The sequence below is a fragment of the Magnolia sinica genome, chromosome 6, assembly GCF_029962835.1.
Source record: "Magnolia sinica isolate HGM2019 chromosome 6, MsV1, whole genome shotgun sequence".
In the NCBI taxonomy this organism is placed as follows: domain Eukaryota; kingdom Viridiplantae; phylum Streptophyta; class Magnoliopsida; order Magnoliales; family Magnoliaceae; genus Magnolia; species Magnolia sinica.
In genome coordinates, this window is record NC_080578.1 from 2918246 (window position 1) to 2932688 (window position 14443).

General features: G+C 43.0%; 1 protein-coding gene across 1 annotated transcript in view; it reads right to left on the minus strand.

Annotated features, from left to right (window-relative positions):
- LOC131247951 (bifunctional pinoresinol-lariciresinol reductase 2-like) overlaps positions 1-8520 on the minus strand; it is a 30275-nt gene extending 21755 nt beyond the window's left edge. The window contains exon 1 of the mRNA XM_058247934.1: positions 8154-8520. Coding sequence (XP_058103917.1) covers positions 8154-8483 — 330 coding nt within the window. The 5' untranslated portion in view covers positions 8484-8520. The remainder of the gene's footprint in view (positions 1-8153) is intronic.
- Between the last annotated feature and the right edge of the window lie 5923 nt (positions 8521-14443).

The window sequence follows — 14443 nt, forward strand, 5'->3', positions numbered from 1 at the left end:
CTTGTGGTTATGCTTCTTACGAGACAAATTTATATTGAAAATCCTCCTTATAGGATCCCAGGATCGAAAACGGGCATATAAGCGCTGGGAGCTGAGAATGAGGTGCTACAGAGGCTGTCGGCACCGGATTCGGTGATCGAGATTCCTATGAGTCCGATCTCTAGGTTTGGGGCGTGACAATAGTTATGGAATGTTGTTGTCTCTCACATGAATGGTATAAATTTGATGTTGCATGTGCATGCCTTGTTGATTTGTGTATGATGTTACCTTGTAGCATGTATGATGTATTAACTCATGTGCATTTGTTCCTATGATATATATATATATATATATGTGTGTGTGTGTGTGTGTGTGTGTGTGTGAAATGCTTAGCTCCCTTACCAATCCACACAACACACATGCACTTGATGTCACAACAATGTTAGCTTTGTTTGGTAGAAAAATTGAGTTCTATGTTGAGGAATGTGAATGCATGATATTACATATGCTAGATGATAACCCTGATTGTTGGCATGTTATGGATTACCATCAAGACCCTTGGGTTAGTTAGGAATATGAGGAGAGTGAAGGTGGTCCCATTGGTAGGACTATCCTGAGGCTAAACCCATGGATTTGGGAGAGTGCGCGTGGGCGATAGTCGTTGGACTACATGAGTCCCTCGTACCCGATGTTGTCTGTCAGGTGCTTGCCTGGACACGTGCAGTCTAGCCCATTTACTGTCCAACCTTATTTATTAACCCTGTCTACTCATGTATATATGAAACCTGAAATACCCCTCAACCGTTGTAACCCATTGATAACCAAATTGAAACGGATCCACTGACTCAAGAGCTGGGCATGGTGGAATAGAACACTGTGTCCAAGCTGTCGGCATACGCTGGAGTGACGAGCCTCTCCGTAGTGATCGCGAGCGATCCCACATTTTAGCACCCCCATGTTCTTGAAGTCGAGGATGGGGAAGCCCGACGGGATCAAGGATCGTGGGGTCTTGGCCTCACACGTTGGGGGGCCTTGGCCTCGCAACCATTTTAGGGTATTGATACGTGGGGTGTACTAGTTTTTCCAATCTGCTGGATGAACGAAATTAATTAAGAACTCGGCTAACATAAATCACTCATCGCATTAGTTAGGTTGGCGACTCGGCAGTCGAGGTCGCAATGAGGGAGTATTGTCATATGCGATCGTGAGACGGTGTCACTTGAGAGAGTGTTGTTGTAAGGGCATGCATCATGTTATAACCCCATGCATATGCATTAATAAGACTACTTAGAGATCTGTGATTATATGCATTTCATTAAGTTCATAATATAATTGATGTCTGTTACAACTTAAGACTAATAACACCCACTGAGTTGATCACTCACTCACACTCTAAGACTGTGTTTTAAAACACCAACCAGACTCTTCCGTAGATGCAGGTGATACTGAGTATGAGGAGCTCGGTGGTGCGAGTCTCGAGGAGGAGGACGAGCTGTCTTACTTCCAGCTGATGGACGGTTCCTCGTCGGTTCAATAGAAGGGATTTGGATCGCTGAGTAGTGGACTCAGCCCCATTCTTTTGGACATGGCATTTTTTTTGTTAATTTTGTTGGGCAACACCCTAGGCGACCTACTTACATTCATTTAGACTTGTGTGTTTTTGACCTCTTTCACTTAAGTAGATTAGTTGCGAATTGTAATTCATGTTTCAATTGATTCCATGCTGTGCATTTAAACCTAATTAAACTTAAACAATAAAAATTGAATATAAGCGATACCCACAAAATTTGGGAGTCGAGTGTATGCACGACCCTCAATTTTCAGGGCATTACATTAACATCGACATGGGGATATCTTCTGAGGCACTGCTTACAAGGAGTAGGAATTCTGAACAAGGTACAGGTTCTTCAGGTTATAGATTCAAATCCAAGGGCAAGGGCTAAGGAAAGGTAAAGTGCTGGAATTGTGGGAAGGAAGGACATATGAAGAAGGATTGTGAAAATCCTAAATCGAAGAGAGAAGATTCTGAGGCTTCGTACAGAGAGGCCAATGCTGCTACGTCAAATGGATCGAGTAGATGTGATGGTGATGTTTTGTCTGTGTTTTCGCTCAGACGGCCATACGATGATCCTAAGGACGAGTGGATGCTAGACATAGGAGCATCTTTTCACATGACTCCTCATCGGAGTCGGTTCACCGGCTACATAGAGTGCGATGGTGGATAGGTATTTATGGGCAATGACATTACCTGTAATGTTGTGGCTGTTGTTTCGGTGCGCATCAGGATGTTTGATGGGGTGAAGCATACCTTGACTGATGTTAGGCACGTTCCTGATTTGAAGCAGAATCTGATTTCTCTCGGTGTGCTTGAGGCAAAAAGATACAAGTACACAGGTATTGATGGTGCCCTTAAAGTATCTAAGGGGGCACGGGTAATCATGAAAGCGCAACGACTCGGTAACATGTACAGGTTGATCGAGAGCACTTCAAAAGGTGGAGGTGCAATGGCTGTAGCGGATTTCACCTCTACACGTGTGTGACATGCTGGGCTTAACCACATGAGCGGGCAGGGCAGGAAGGCTAAGACGCACGGACAGGGATACAGAGCAGGTGGAGCAACCACCTATGAGAAAAATCACACGACATGATCGCAGGGGATTCATCTTCTATTCAGATGGCTCTAGGTGAGCCTGGTGCTGAAAAGTGTAAGGTGACTATGGACGATGTGATGGATTTATTGTACGAGACCGACATGTGGGAGCAGGTAGAGCTTCCAATGGGCCGGAGAGCAGTTGGATGTAGGTGAATCTTCAGAAGGATACAGCATAGATACAGGGCGAGGTTGGTAGTGAAGGGTTATGCTCAGAGAGAAGGGATCGACTTCTCAGAGATATTCGCGCCAATGGTATATCAGGTGTCTATTAGATCCGTGATTGGTGCTGGTTGGCTAATGTGATCTTGAGTTGGAATGATGGATGTGGAGTCTGCACTTTTACAAGGATAATTGGAAGAGCAGATCTACATGAAGCAACCAAAGCAGTTCGAAGTTAAAAGGGCTGAGAAAAGACTTTGCAGGAGGTCGTGGTTCGACATGTCGCCTACGCAGTGGTTTGATTCCTTCATAGTGAGTTAGGAATTGATGGCGTATAGATCGCTAATTATGACATATCTGAAATTAATGTATTGAAGACTCTGTTAAGTGGAACATTGAGGATGAAGGATCGGGGGGCTGCAAAGATAGTTCTCGACGTTGAGACTGAAAGAGGAGTAGACTTCGGTAATTACAGGAGAAATACCTTGTGTGTAGGTATTAATCAAGGATATGATGGGCCAGGTAAAGCCGGAGAGCGTTCTCTACGCGTCTCTCATCAAGTTTTCCTTAGGACATGTCCCAAAACAGATGAGGAAAAGCAGGATATCTCATGAGCCTTATTCGAATGCGGTTGACAGTGTATGTCCTGGTCTGGATTAGACCGGTTATTTCACAAGCTATCAGTATTATGAGCAAGTACCCCGACAAGCAATATTGGGTAGCGATGAGATGGTAAGAAAACTACACCTTTCCTTTTGAGAAGACAGGAGCAAGGTGGTTGAGCATGTGGATTTAGATCCGACAGACATGATCAACAAGAATGTTCCTTCAAAGAATTTCAAGTTCTGTGCAACTTCTCTAGGCTTGGCGACGGCGAAAAAGAATGACGGAGTGTGCACGAGAACCTATGATGCGATGAAGAGATAAGAGAAGTGGTCAAGGAGCTACACGGCTGAAGATTGAAGACTTGGTGGAGATTGTTGTCAGAAAGCCTTCAATCATCAGATTTTTGGGTTGCTTGACCGGTCGAGGGAGCTGCACGACCGGTCGTGGCCAGCTCGACTCAAAGTCCTGCAAGCTCAATTTTTTGGTGTCCGGGATGCTCGACCGGTCGAGGGGATTGACGACCGTCGAGCGAGTTGCTCGACCAGTCGTGGCCAACCTTTGACCAGTCAAGGTTACGCAGATTCGAGTCCGGATCTTGTGCGGACTGCGGAAATCTGAGACAGTTTCGCAAGGGTGCGAAAGTGAAGTTTCCTAAACTATAAATAGGGGTCCTTAAGGCTATTCTAAGATATTCTAAGGCTTTCTAAAAGGGTTCTAGTGTTATCAAAGGGTGTAGCAAGGGTGAGATTCATGGTTGTTCGAATCGGGTAAGTCCTCTCTCTTGTAATTTCTATTTCATAGTGGATTTTTGTCGTTTTGTGCCGTGGTTTTTTTCCGTAAAGGTTTTTCACGTTAAAACTTTGTGTTCTTCTGAGATTGCTTGTTACTATTGAATTGTTATCTTAGATCTAGATGTGTGTGATTTCGCAACACAAATCCCTAACAATTGATAGCCAGAAAATAAATATTTAATATAGGAAATAAAGCAAAGGCTTATGTTCAACTGAAAAAGAGGCCAGGCTCATCATGTCAATATGGTTTGGATGAATAAATCATGGACCCCACTTGTACAAATTGAAAACCTGACAAGGTTGAGCATTTTAGTTAAAGAATTAAATCATGCATGGTTGGTGGTTTCCGTGTATAAAAAGAAGTAATCCAATTAGTCCTCTAAATATTTTAAAAGAAGAAAGTATATATGCGTAAAACCTAGCATATTTCCATCATTTTCAATTTCATGAGAGTGGCCTGCAACACTTACACAACTTAGGTGTGAGGCCCACCATGACCTGTTTGTGATATTCATCTCATATCTATCAATTGCAGCTGATCATGTTACGATGGATGTCAAGCATATTAAAAAGTCAAGTGGACCATATGATAGAAATAGGGAGAGATGGGGACCCATCAATGAAATTACTCCTTCAGTTTTCTCCTCTCTTTGTATGTAGCCTGTGCCTAGCTATGCCCTCCAACCAATCTCTCTTCTCCTTTGGCAGCGTGTGGAGCATGTTCCATGCTCCTTAATTTTATTATACACGCGGCAAGGGACACATTTGTTTTTCTAGTCATGGCACATACAAGTAGGGGCGTAGACCGAGTCGAACCGAGTAGAGCTGGCCTCAGCTCGACTCAGCTCGGCCACTAGCTGACCCAGCTCGAACTCGGCTCGGCTTGGTCCTCGAGCCTGACTGGCCAGCTCGGCTCGATTTGGTCAGTAGCTCGGGCCAGTTCGCTTGTGCAACATTTTCACATACATATGGAATACGCCTTCAAAATCTCACCGTATGAACAGCAGCAATGGTTTTACAGGTATTTTATTAAACACCTTCTAAGCAAGTATTTGTTTCATATACATACCTCCTTTGCCACCCACCACACTTCGTTGAGTCATTTCATCAAACACTTGGTGAGAAACATCAATATCAAAGTAACCGAGTCACTGAACTGGTTCGATCCAAGTTCAATTCAAGTTGGGTTCGATTTGAGTCGAGTCAAGCTGGGGCCAGCTTGAACTCAGCTCAAACTCATTTTCGAGCTCAAAAAATCAGCTTGACTCGGCTCAAACTCAGCTTCAAATCCAGCCGAATCGAGCTTTTCTGAGTCGAGTCGAGCAAGCTAACTGAGCTAACTCAATTGGTGTACACCCCTACATACGAGAGCAGATTGCATGTGCCCCAGAGATGTCCGTGACAAATCCATTCCATTCATCTGTTTTGAAATACACAACGGGATAGAATTCTAAAAATCAGGCCTATCCAAAACTCAGGTGGCCATATCAAAAAAATAGTGGAAATGCAACGCCCACCGTTGAAACCTTCCTGGAGCTGACCATGATGTCTATATTCCATTCAAACCGTTCATGAGCTGTAGGAACAAATATCATCCTAATACGAAACTTCTGTCACGGCCACGCGTTCAATCTCCAATGTTTTGTGTGATATAGGTCACATGAGTTTTGGATATGCCTGATTTTTAGAATCCTGACCTATTATGGTCTTTCAAAACAGATGAACGGAGTCGATTTGTCTTGGACATCTCTATGGGCCGAAGACGGCCCGGGCACTAAGATATCCAACCGCCTAGGGCTCATGCAATCCGCTCTCGGCATACATGTACTTACCATGAACGGTAGCGGATTAGCGGTGACGGGTTGAGGAGCCACTTTGGCTATTGAAGTGACGTCACCAAGTTAGGTAGGCTATATTGATGTATGTGTTGTATCCACGATGCCTAGCTACCAAGGCATTAGCTATAAAAAAAAAAGGCATATCCAAAGTTGAAGTAGACCCACCACGGAAAACAGGTGGGGACAGTGACACGGATGAAACTTTATTTGAGATCTAACATGTTTATAAATTAACAAAGACATGAACGAAGGAAAAACACAAATTTCAGCTTGATTGAATACTTTTGTAGCCCCCATGAAACTTTTAATGGTAGGCAATCAATCCCCACTCGTTTTTTTTCTGGTGAGGTCCACTTGGCTTTGGATCCACCTCATTATTTGGCTTATATCCTAAAATGATTTCTTAGCTTTGGATCCACCTCATTATTTGGCTTATATCCTAAAATGATTTCTTCAAATGGATGGCCAGTATAGATACAACACATACATCATAGTGGACCCACATAAATTGGACCGAAAAAGTGAGGATTGAACATCCACAGTTGAAATATTCGTGGGGCCATTGAAGTTTTGGACCAGGATAATATTTGTGCTTTCAGTTCATCTCAGGAGGAATGATGTTATGAACGGCATGGATGGCATGTAAACCTCACTGTGGACCTCAAGGAGGTTTCAACGGTAGGAATTTCCCTACCCACCTTTTTCTTTAGTGTGGCCCACTTGAGTCTTGGATCCTTGTCATTTTTAGTCTCAAGTCCTAAAATGAGCTCACAAAACGGATGGACGGATCGATTTCCCACAAACATCACGGTGAGCCCCACCTAGGTTTCAGGACAGGAATTCCTGCTAAAGGCTTTACCAGGAAATCAGCGTCCCAAAACTCGGTACTGACGATGTCAGTAGCGAATCCGCGTCCACCATGATCTTAACAGGACGAATCCAATGTCCCCAGATACACCCAATTTTTATGCAGCTGAGTCAAATATGATACATGTATCATGTGGATCCGAGCCTTACATCCCACAATTCCACCATTGATGGGCCATGGTCGAAAAAGTTTCTTTGGTCTATCTTAATCATCTAATAAAAGAAAGTTTTCTGATTGAATATAATCTGTTGTTGAGCTTTGCCTTTCAGTGTCCATTTCCAGGCGACAGCTTAAATGGTAATTAGAATCGTCCAACCAGTGTGGGTTTTTGGGCTATGGACAACATATGGTTGGACCCACTAAATCAACGGTTCCCATCATTCATGTGACGTACGTAAGAAGGGCATGGAGGCAGACTACTTCCCATGCTCGCAAAGACACAGGATCAGTTCCCATACCTAACATGCAAAAACAAGCTTGTTCGAAAAGAAGTGATCTCCGACAGCGACGGCCCACCGCCTTCTTCCCGCCAACGTGTCAGACATCCTTACCTTAAACTGTGGGCCATGCGATGAAGATCACCTGGCCCAAAGGTCAGGTGGGGACCGCTCATCAGATGGGCTACATCTTTGGAATCAATGGACAAGACTCAACATTCAGGTGTGGCCCACCTAATGAGTGGATTAGGCTGGTTTTCAAGTAGGATGATCATCATGGTGGGCCCACTCTTTTCTTGTTACGAATTTCCTACCCAAGTAACACGTTAGTGGAAAATCGTCTGAAAATCAAAATTTTAAAACGGGCGAATAACACACGTACAAGCCCAACCAAGCCTTTGGAATGAGCTTGAGACCGCAATGCACGACCTGGTCATGGTCCATTTTCGGTCCCCGCTTCCTTTAATATTAACCAAACCCATACATATTGAAATCTAGACCATTGATCTAGTTCTTTGAGGTGTTTGTTTCTTTGTACATGTGTAGCCCCACTTGATGGGATAGATTAAGAACATTAGTGAGAAACTTATCATGGGATTTGGAGCTGGGCTTGGTATGGTCGGGCAGGCCTGGACTAGCCAAAACTTTTATGCGTTAGGTCCTGGCTTGCAGAATTAGACCCATGATGGGCTTGGGCCCATTTCGACCCCTGCGATTAGTCATTAGATCGATGCATTGTAACCGTTGATGAAGTGAAAACTCTACGAGTAGTAACAGGCATGCATGGTCATCATACCAAACATAGATCCGGTCGGATCGTACCTTGACATTTCCGGCTTCTTTGATGGCGTCGACTAGCTTTAGCTGCAGGAGGATATGGTGGCTCCTAATATGTACGCCGGAGATGGCACATATGACGACGTCGACTTGCTTCACGGCGTCCACAAGGCTCTGGTGATCGGAGAAGGACCCTTCGACGAGGTGGGCCCCTTGAGCCTTGAATGATAAGAGCATCTGGACCTTTTCGATGTTGAGGCCGATCTCCGGCCGATGAAGCACGTATGTCTCGTGTCCCAGGGCTAAGCTTGCCTTAACGATCCTCTTCCCAATGTATCCAGTGCCCCCTACCACAAGAACCCTGCTCTTTCCCATCTCTATCTCTCTCTCTCTCTCTCTCTCACACACACACACACACACACACATTATTGGTGTATATATATATATAGTTTTGAAGTTGTGATTATGCTAACCTTTTATGAGTAATAATCGAGGTTAGGTTAGTAATTTACTAATTACATGGCCCATATGCACTGCATATAGAAATATGTGCCAACATGGCCAGTTTGTAGAGACATCAGAGCAGTGCATGAAGTGGCTCCCACACGAGAAGGTCAGTCCACTCATCAGGTGGGCCATACGCATCTTTTCAATTCTGACCGTTGGCTATTTTTTTCTAGAGGTGCTCTCCAGTGAGGACCATGTGCTCTATGTATCACAAGCATCTCGTCCACTCGTGTTAATCCAGAGGTCTGGAAGTGGGCCGCAGCACATGGAACAAGGTGAGAGGGGACGTCCACACTTCAATTTCACCAAGGTCCGCCTGAGTGGCATAACAGCTTGAATTTTGTTCTGATTCTTCATCCAGGGACGATGAAAGGCCTGGACCGCATGAATTCTGTATACACAACATGGTGGGACCCCACGAAAATCAACAGTGGGTGTGCTCTCTCATTTTGTTCCCTGTGCTGTGGGCCTCCTAAGTTTTCGTTTGGGCTGATTTTTGAGAATTAGAGTTAACGTGAGGTGGTGCATCCGATAGACGGGTCGGATGTTGTGAATACATCACGTGGGTCCCGTTCTTTTAATGTATGAATGGTCAGCATGACTTTTTTAGTGAGATCATCTTCACCAACCATATGTTGGGTTGGCCCATTTGATGAGTGGACCAGCATGGTAGTATTATTGAGGCCATCTTCGCTGTGCTGTATGTAAAACGTTCGTTTGGGGAGGATGTTCGGGAAAGCAAATCTCACTGCTAACGCGCACTCCATTTTAGACAAGTGGGCCATGGTTTAGTAATTCAGATAATTGATACGTTGGTCCCACCGTGGATGGCGTGTGCACAAAAAATGCTCGTTGGTACAGTGATAATCCTTCAATAATGCAGCAGCGGTCTACATTCAATTGAAAAGATGCCCCATCGCTGATGACTGTAATCTTCTAATCTGAGAGGTTTCTGCATGATCTACATATAGTTGGACTCGACTGACCAATGGTCTGGATCATCTAAGCGCAGGCCCCACTTGTCAGAAATCAAATCCAGCGTATACTGTGCAAAGCCTCAGGTCGCGTTTACAGTAATTCCTCATTTTAAAAAAAAAAAAAAAAAAAAAACAGTCACGCTACCCCAAAGCCTTCCTTGTGGCTGGTAGGGCATTTCGTGTCACAGAAGGGTCGCGAAATCACATATATCGGGATAATTTGTCAATTTCTCGCGATATTAAGAGATGTCACTTTTAACACTTCCTAATCACGATATATCACGGGAAAATGCCGAGATATTGAATAGGAAAGTGGAAGAAAAGTCTAGGATACACGCGCCATATCACGTATAAATAGACTTCGGTAAGGGCGTGCCTATGAGGCCCACCTTTTTATATGTGTTTCCATTTTGCTAGCTCATTTTAAGACATGGGCCGAAAAACGAATATAATTCAAATATCAGGGAATCATAGCATAGGACAATATTATTAAATGCCCATCATTAAAAGCTTTTTGTGGATCCAAAAGTTTGAAATCAAGCTAAAATTTGTGTTTTCACTGCATCTAGTGGAAGCTTTTAGTGTTGGGTGGCGTTTAATCACCACTGTTTCATGTGGTGTGGTCTACTTGAGACTTTAATATGCTGTTTCCTATGGTGTGGTCCACTTGATATTTTGGATCTGCTTTCATTTTTCAACTGGAAAAATGGACAGCCAGCATGGATATACAATACATACATCAAGATGGGCCCAATAGTCTCGGCTTCACTAAAGTCAATGTTCCCCGGCCTCACCGAATCCGCTCCCATCGCACATGCAATGATCTAGACAGTACATCAGTTGGTGTGACAAAAGATTTCCCAACTGAAAAATCAAAGCCCACTAAATAGCTAGGCCACACTTGTGCGTAAAAGGTGAACCCTTGGGTTATTTTTCCACTAACCGTTTATTTTCTAGAGCACATGTGGCCCACTTGATGAGCTCACCTACCTGATTTTGTTGTTTACTGTCATACAATATAAAATGTTTCTTGAAAAGGCTTACTAAGCACCAGTGGAGGTAGGGCTGCTCACGAGTCAAGTTAGCTCCAAAACCTCACTTGACTTGGCACGAGTCAAGCTTTATTTTTAAAAGCTTGAGTTAGAATTTGAGCCAAGTTCAACCACGGTGCATTTTAACTTGATTTGACTCGAAGTTCAAGCTCATGCTCGGCTCAACTAGAAGAATATATATATATATAAGCTCGACTTGACTCGAATCACCCGATCCACTCAACGGTTTTGATAAAGAAGTCAAGCTTTAATGTTGAGCTCGAGGGCGAGCTCAAACTCAAGTATAGTATAGACAAGTTGAGCCGAGCTTGGCCCACCTCGACTCAACTCGGCTCAATGTACAGCCCTAAGGGCACGTCACTCCTCTGCTCATCCACACGCATGCACTCATGTTGTTCAGCTACGCTCTAAAGGCTGTGCCATTAATTTCAAACCCCACTACAGCATACAAACGAAAGGATGGCTAGAAAAAGTTGTTTGAACCATCACTACAGTGTGGCCCACCTGAGGCGTCACACGTGTATATTCCATATAAGCACTCCCACACTTGTGTGGAATTAGCAAGCCTCTTTAAATTAAGTGTTTGAATGGAAGTAAACTAAAATGTCATTGCAGAAATGTAATCTGGGATACGCAAGTAATGGAAAATGATGGATTCAAATTTTCTTTACGTTTGTCTGGTTTGGATTCCACGTAGAGAGCATGGATTCCTCTTATGTTCGCCTTGAAGATTCTTCCTTGCTTTAGAAATCTACTTGACATTTTTTGTTTCTTTGAAAATTGAATGGCCACAATTTTTAGAAAAAACTAGAAAATGAAAGCAATTAGGCTGTTTGCATCCCACCAAATTCTCTTTTTCATAAACATGAAATCATTTTCCTTGGAGCCCATTAGGTGTTACCATTACCATGTAGGCCCACCTTGATGAATTTTTGTATATCCACACCGTCCATACGTTCTTCCATATCATTTTAGGACGTGATTCCAAAATTTGAGAAGATTCAAATCGCAGGTGGACCACAAAACTGGAAACAGTGGTGAATGACCATTAAAAACTTTTTGTGGGCCATAAAAGTTTTTGATCAATCTGATCTCTATAATTTCCCTTCGTCCAAGTCTGGTTGACCCTATCAACGGGTTGGATGGATAAAGAAACATTACCATGGGCCTTGAGAATTTTTTAATGTCGTCGTTCAATCACCACTGTTTACTTTTGTGTGGTCCACCTGAGAATTGGATATGCTTTTCTTTTTTTTTGAAAACGTCCTAAACTGGGCTGGAAACACAGATGGATGGCATGGATATACAATACATCATTAAGGTGGGCCCCACAGTAAGGGTAACACCCACTAAGCTGTCATCCGGGTAACACCTAATCCTTTCCCCATTTTCCTTGTATATGACGTTTTCTGCAGTGGACAAAAGTTAAGTTGTTGAAATCAATTTCCGTATCCATATCTTTCATTGAAAAAGGGTGACTTTTCATCGAAATAAAGTTCCATATCAATCTTTTTTATTGAAAAAGGGGTATTTTAATTCTTTAAAAATAAAATAAACCCAACTATTGAGATTTTTACCTTTTTTTTTTAAGACAACTCTTACCCCTATAGGAATTTGATTTCCAAGTGATCCTTCCTGGCCAATCCTTGTGGGGCATCATGATGCATGTGTTTCATACAAGCAATTCAACAAAATCACGAGCTCATTAATTTAAGGCACGGTCCAAAAAACAAAGCAGATCTAAAGCTAAGGTGAACTACATCACGGGAAATAATAGGGATTGAACTACCAGCATTAAAAACTTCTTTGATCCAAAGTGTCATTTCCCTTCATATGACAGACCTTATGAATAAATTGGATGATAGATAAACATCGCAATAGTGTGGCTTGGGAAGATTTCATCTATGGGCATCCTTATCCCCCACTGTTTCTTATGATGTAATCAACTTATGCTTTGGATCCGCTTTGTTTTCAAACGGATGCCTTAGAATGAGTGGAAAAATAAATATACAACATGGATGAAACATATACATCACGTCCATGTAGTGTGGTTATCAGCCCATCCGCTTCCTTCCACTCTTTTACCATTATCTCTTCACATTTTTGTAAAATTCATAGTGTGCTAAAACAAAGGGGTATATAATTACTTTTATTTCCACAAATTCCTTGAACGGAAGCGCTACATTTTCTGTATAAATCTAATTTTTTGGATTCCAACAGCCCAAAAATGAGTTTTCAACCAGGGAGGTCAAGTCCAACGGGTTGAACCACAAGTTATAGCCTATGCAGATGATAACATCTCAGCTATTAAGTTCATGTCACATCCAACCCTTCCAATAGTTTGCACTCACCATGAAAATCGCCTAATGCAAAATTCAGCTCTAATACTCATCAAGTGAGCCACACCATATAAAGCAATGTCCACCCATCGATAAATAGAAAAATACAAGCATGGTCTCCTCGATGAGTGGTTTTTGTTACTGCTGAGTTCTCAAAAGGAGATCTTCCTGATGGGCCAACCTATTGGACGGACTGGATGTCATATCAACATGGAAGGTTGAAAGTTAAAGGCTGAGTCCATCCAGTTGGACTGAGAAGTCTTTCAACCACGTGTACTCAAACATTCCAAAATTATCTAAAGATAAATGCACATGGTTCTAATTTACCACGATATTTCCCCGAAAGGTTTACATTCATTCCCTTTTTTTAAGCATTCTTCACTCAAGTTTAACAATAATAATTAATTAAATGAGTATTATACAACGATCAAGTCCGGAGATAGTACGGTACAGCTCAGCTTTGAGCTTTTCAAGTGGGGCCCTATTTCAGTGATCCAAAACTATGATAATTTCAAGTGGGGCCCTATTTCAGTGATCCAAAACTATGATACGTTAAAACTCACCATGGATGGCTGTTGAACTTAAGTATCCAAGATTCGAACGGCTTATATATAAAATAATTGACCTTTTATTGCTTGAATGGCAACCGTTGTTTCCTTTGTGACCCACGAAGTTCGGCGGATATTTTTACGCATGGACAACTGCAATGGGGTCCATGATACATATAAAAGGCTCGATTTGTGCATGTGAAAACCCGAGCAGGAGTGCACAGCTCATGGTCCGAGCATTGTGCAATGAAGACAGATTCACTACAAAGCGATGTGTAGGACCCGCCATGATGCGTGCATGACATCTATCGGTCGTGTGCTCCCCCTCATGTTCTCTATGGAGTGCATGATTAAAGTCTATCAAAAGATTGGGTGGGCCACACTACAGGGAACGGTTGGATGAGAAATCACACCGTTCAATACCTTTAGGATTTGTGTAGGGCTCACAGTGTTCGAGTATGTCATCCACCCATTCAAAAGATGATCCCCACTAAAATGAATGGACACCCAAGAACTCAGGTGGGCCACACGTGATTTTGGAGGTTTAAGGCATGGTACACCTGAGTTTTGGATCTGTGTGATTTTTGGGCACCAAGAAGAGAACGAGGCGACTCAGTTGGACCGACCGATTGAATGCCATGAAAAAATATCACAGTATCCAGATTTGTGGTGGATCCGGCCTCTATGTGCCATCCATCTCGGGGCTGGAGACATGGGAGATCACTTTTATGTAGTTGTCCCACGCTTAGTTGTAGATGGACAAGATCGAGGCCGTTCATTTGATGGGTCAAACAGCAATTGACTACGTCCCAAAAATCACCCCGATCAGACAATCTTAAACCTTTGATCAGTGTCATGCAAATAGACACGAAGGTACAAGAGTACAAAAGTATGTTTGGTTTTCACCGTCCA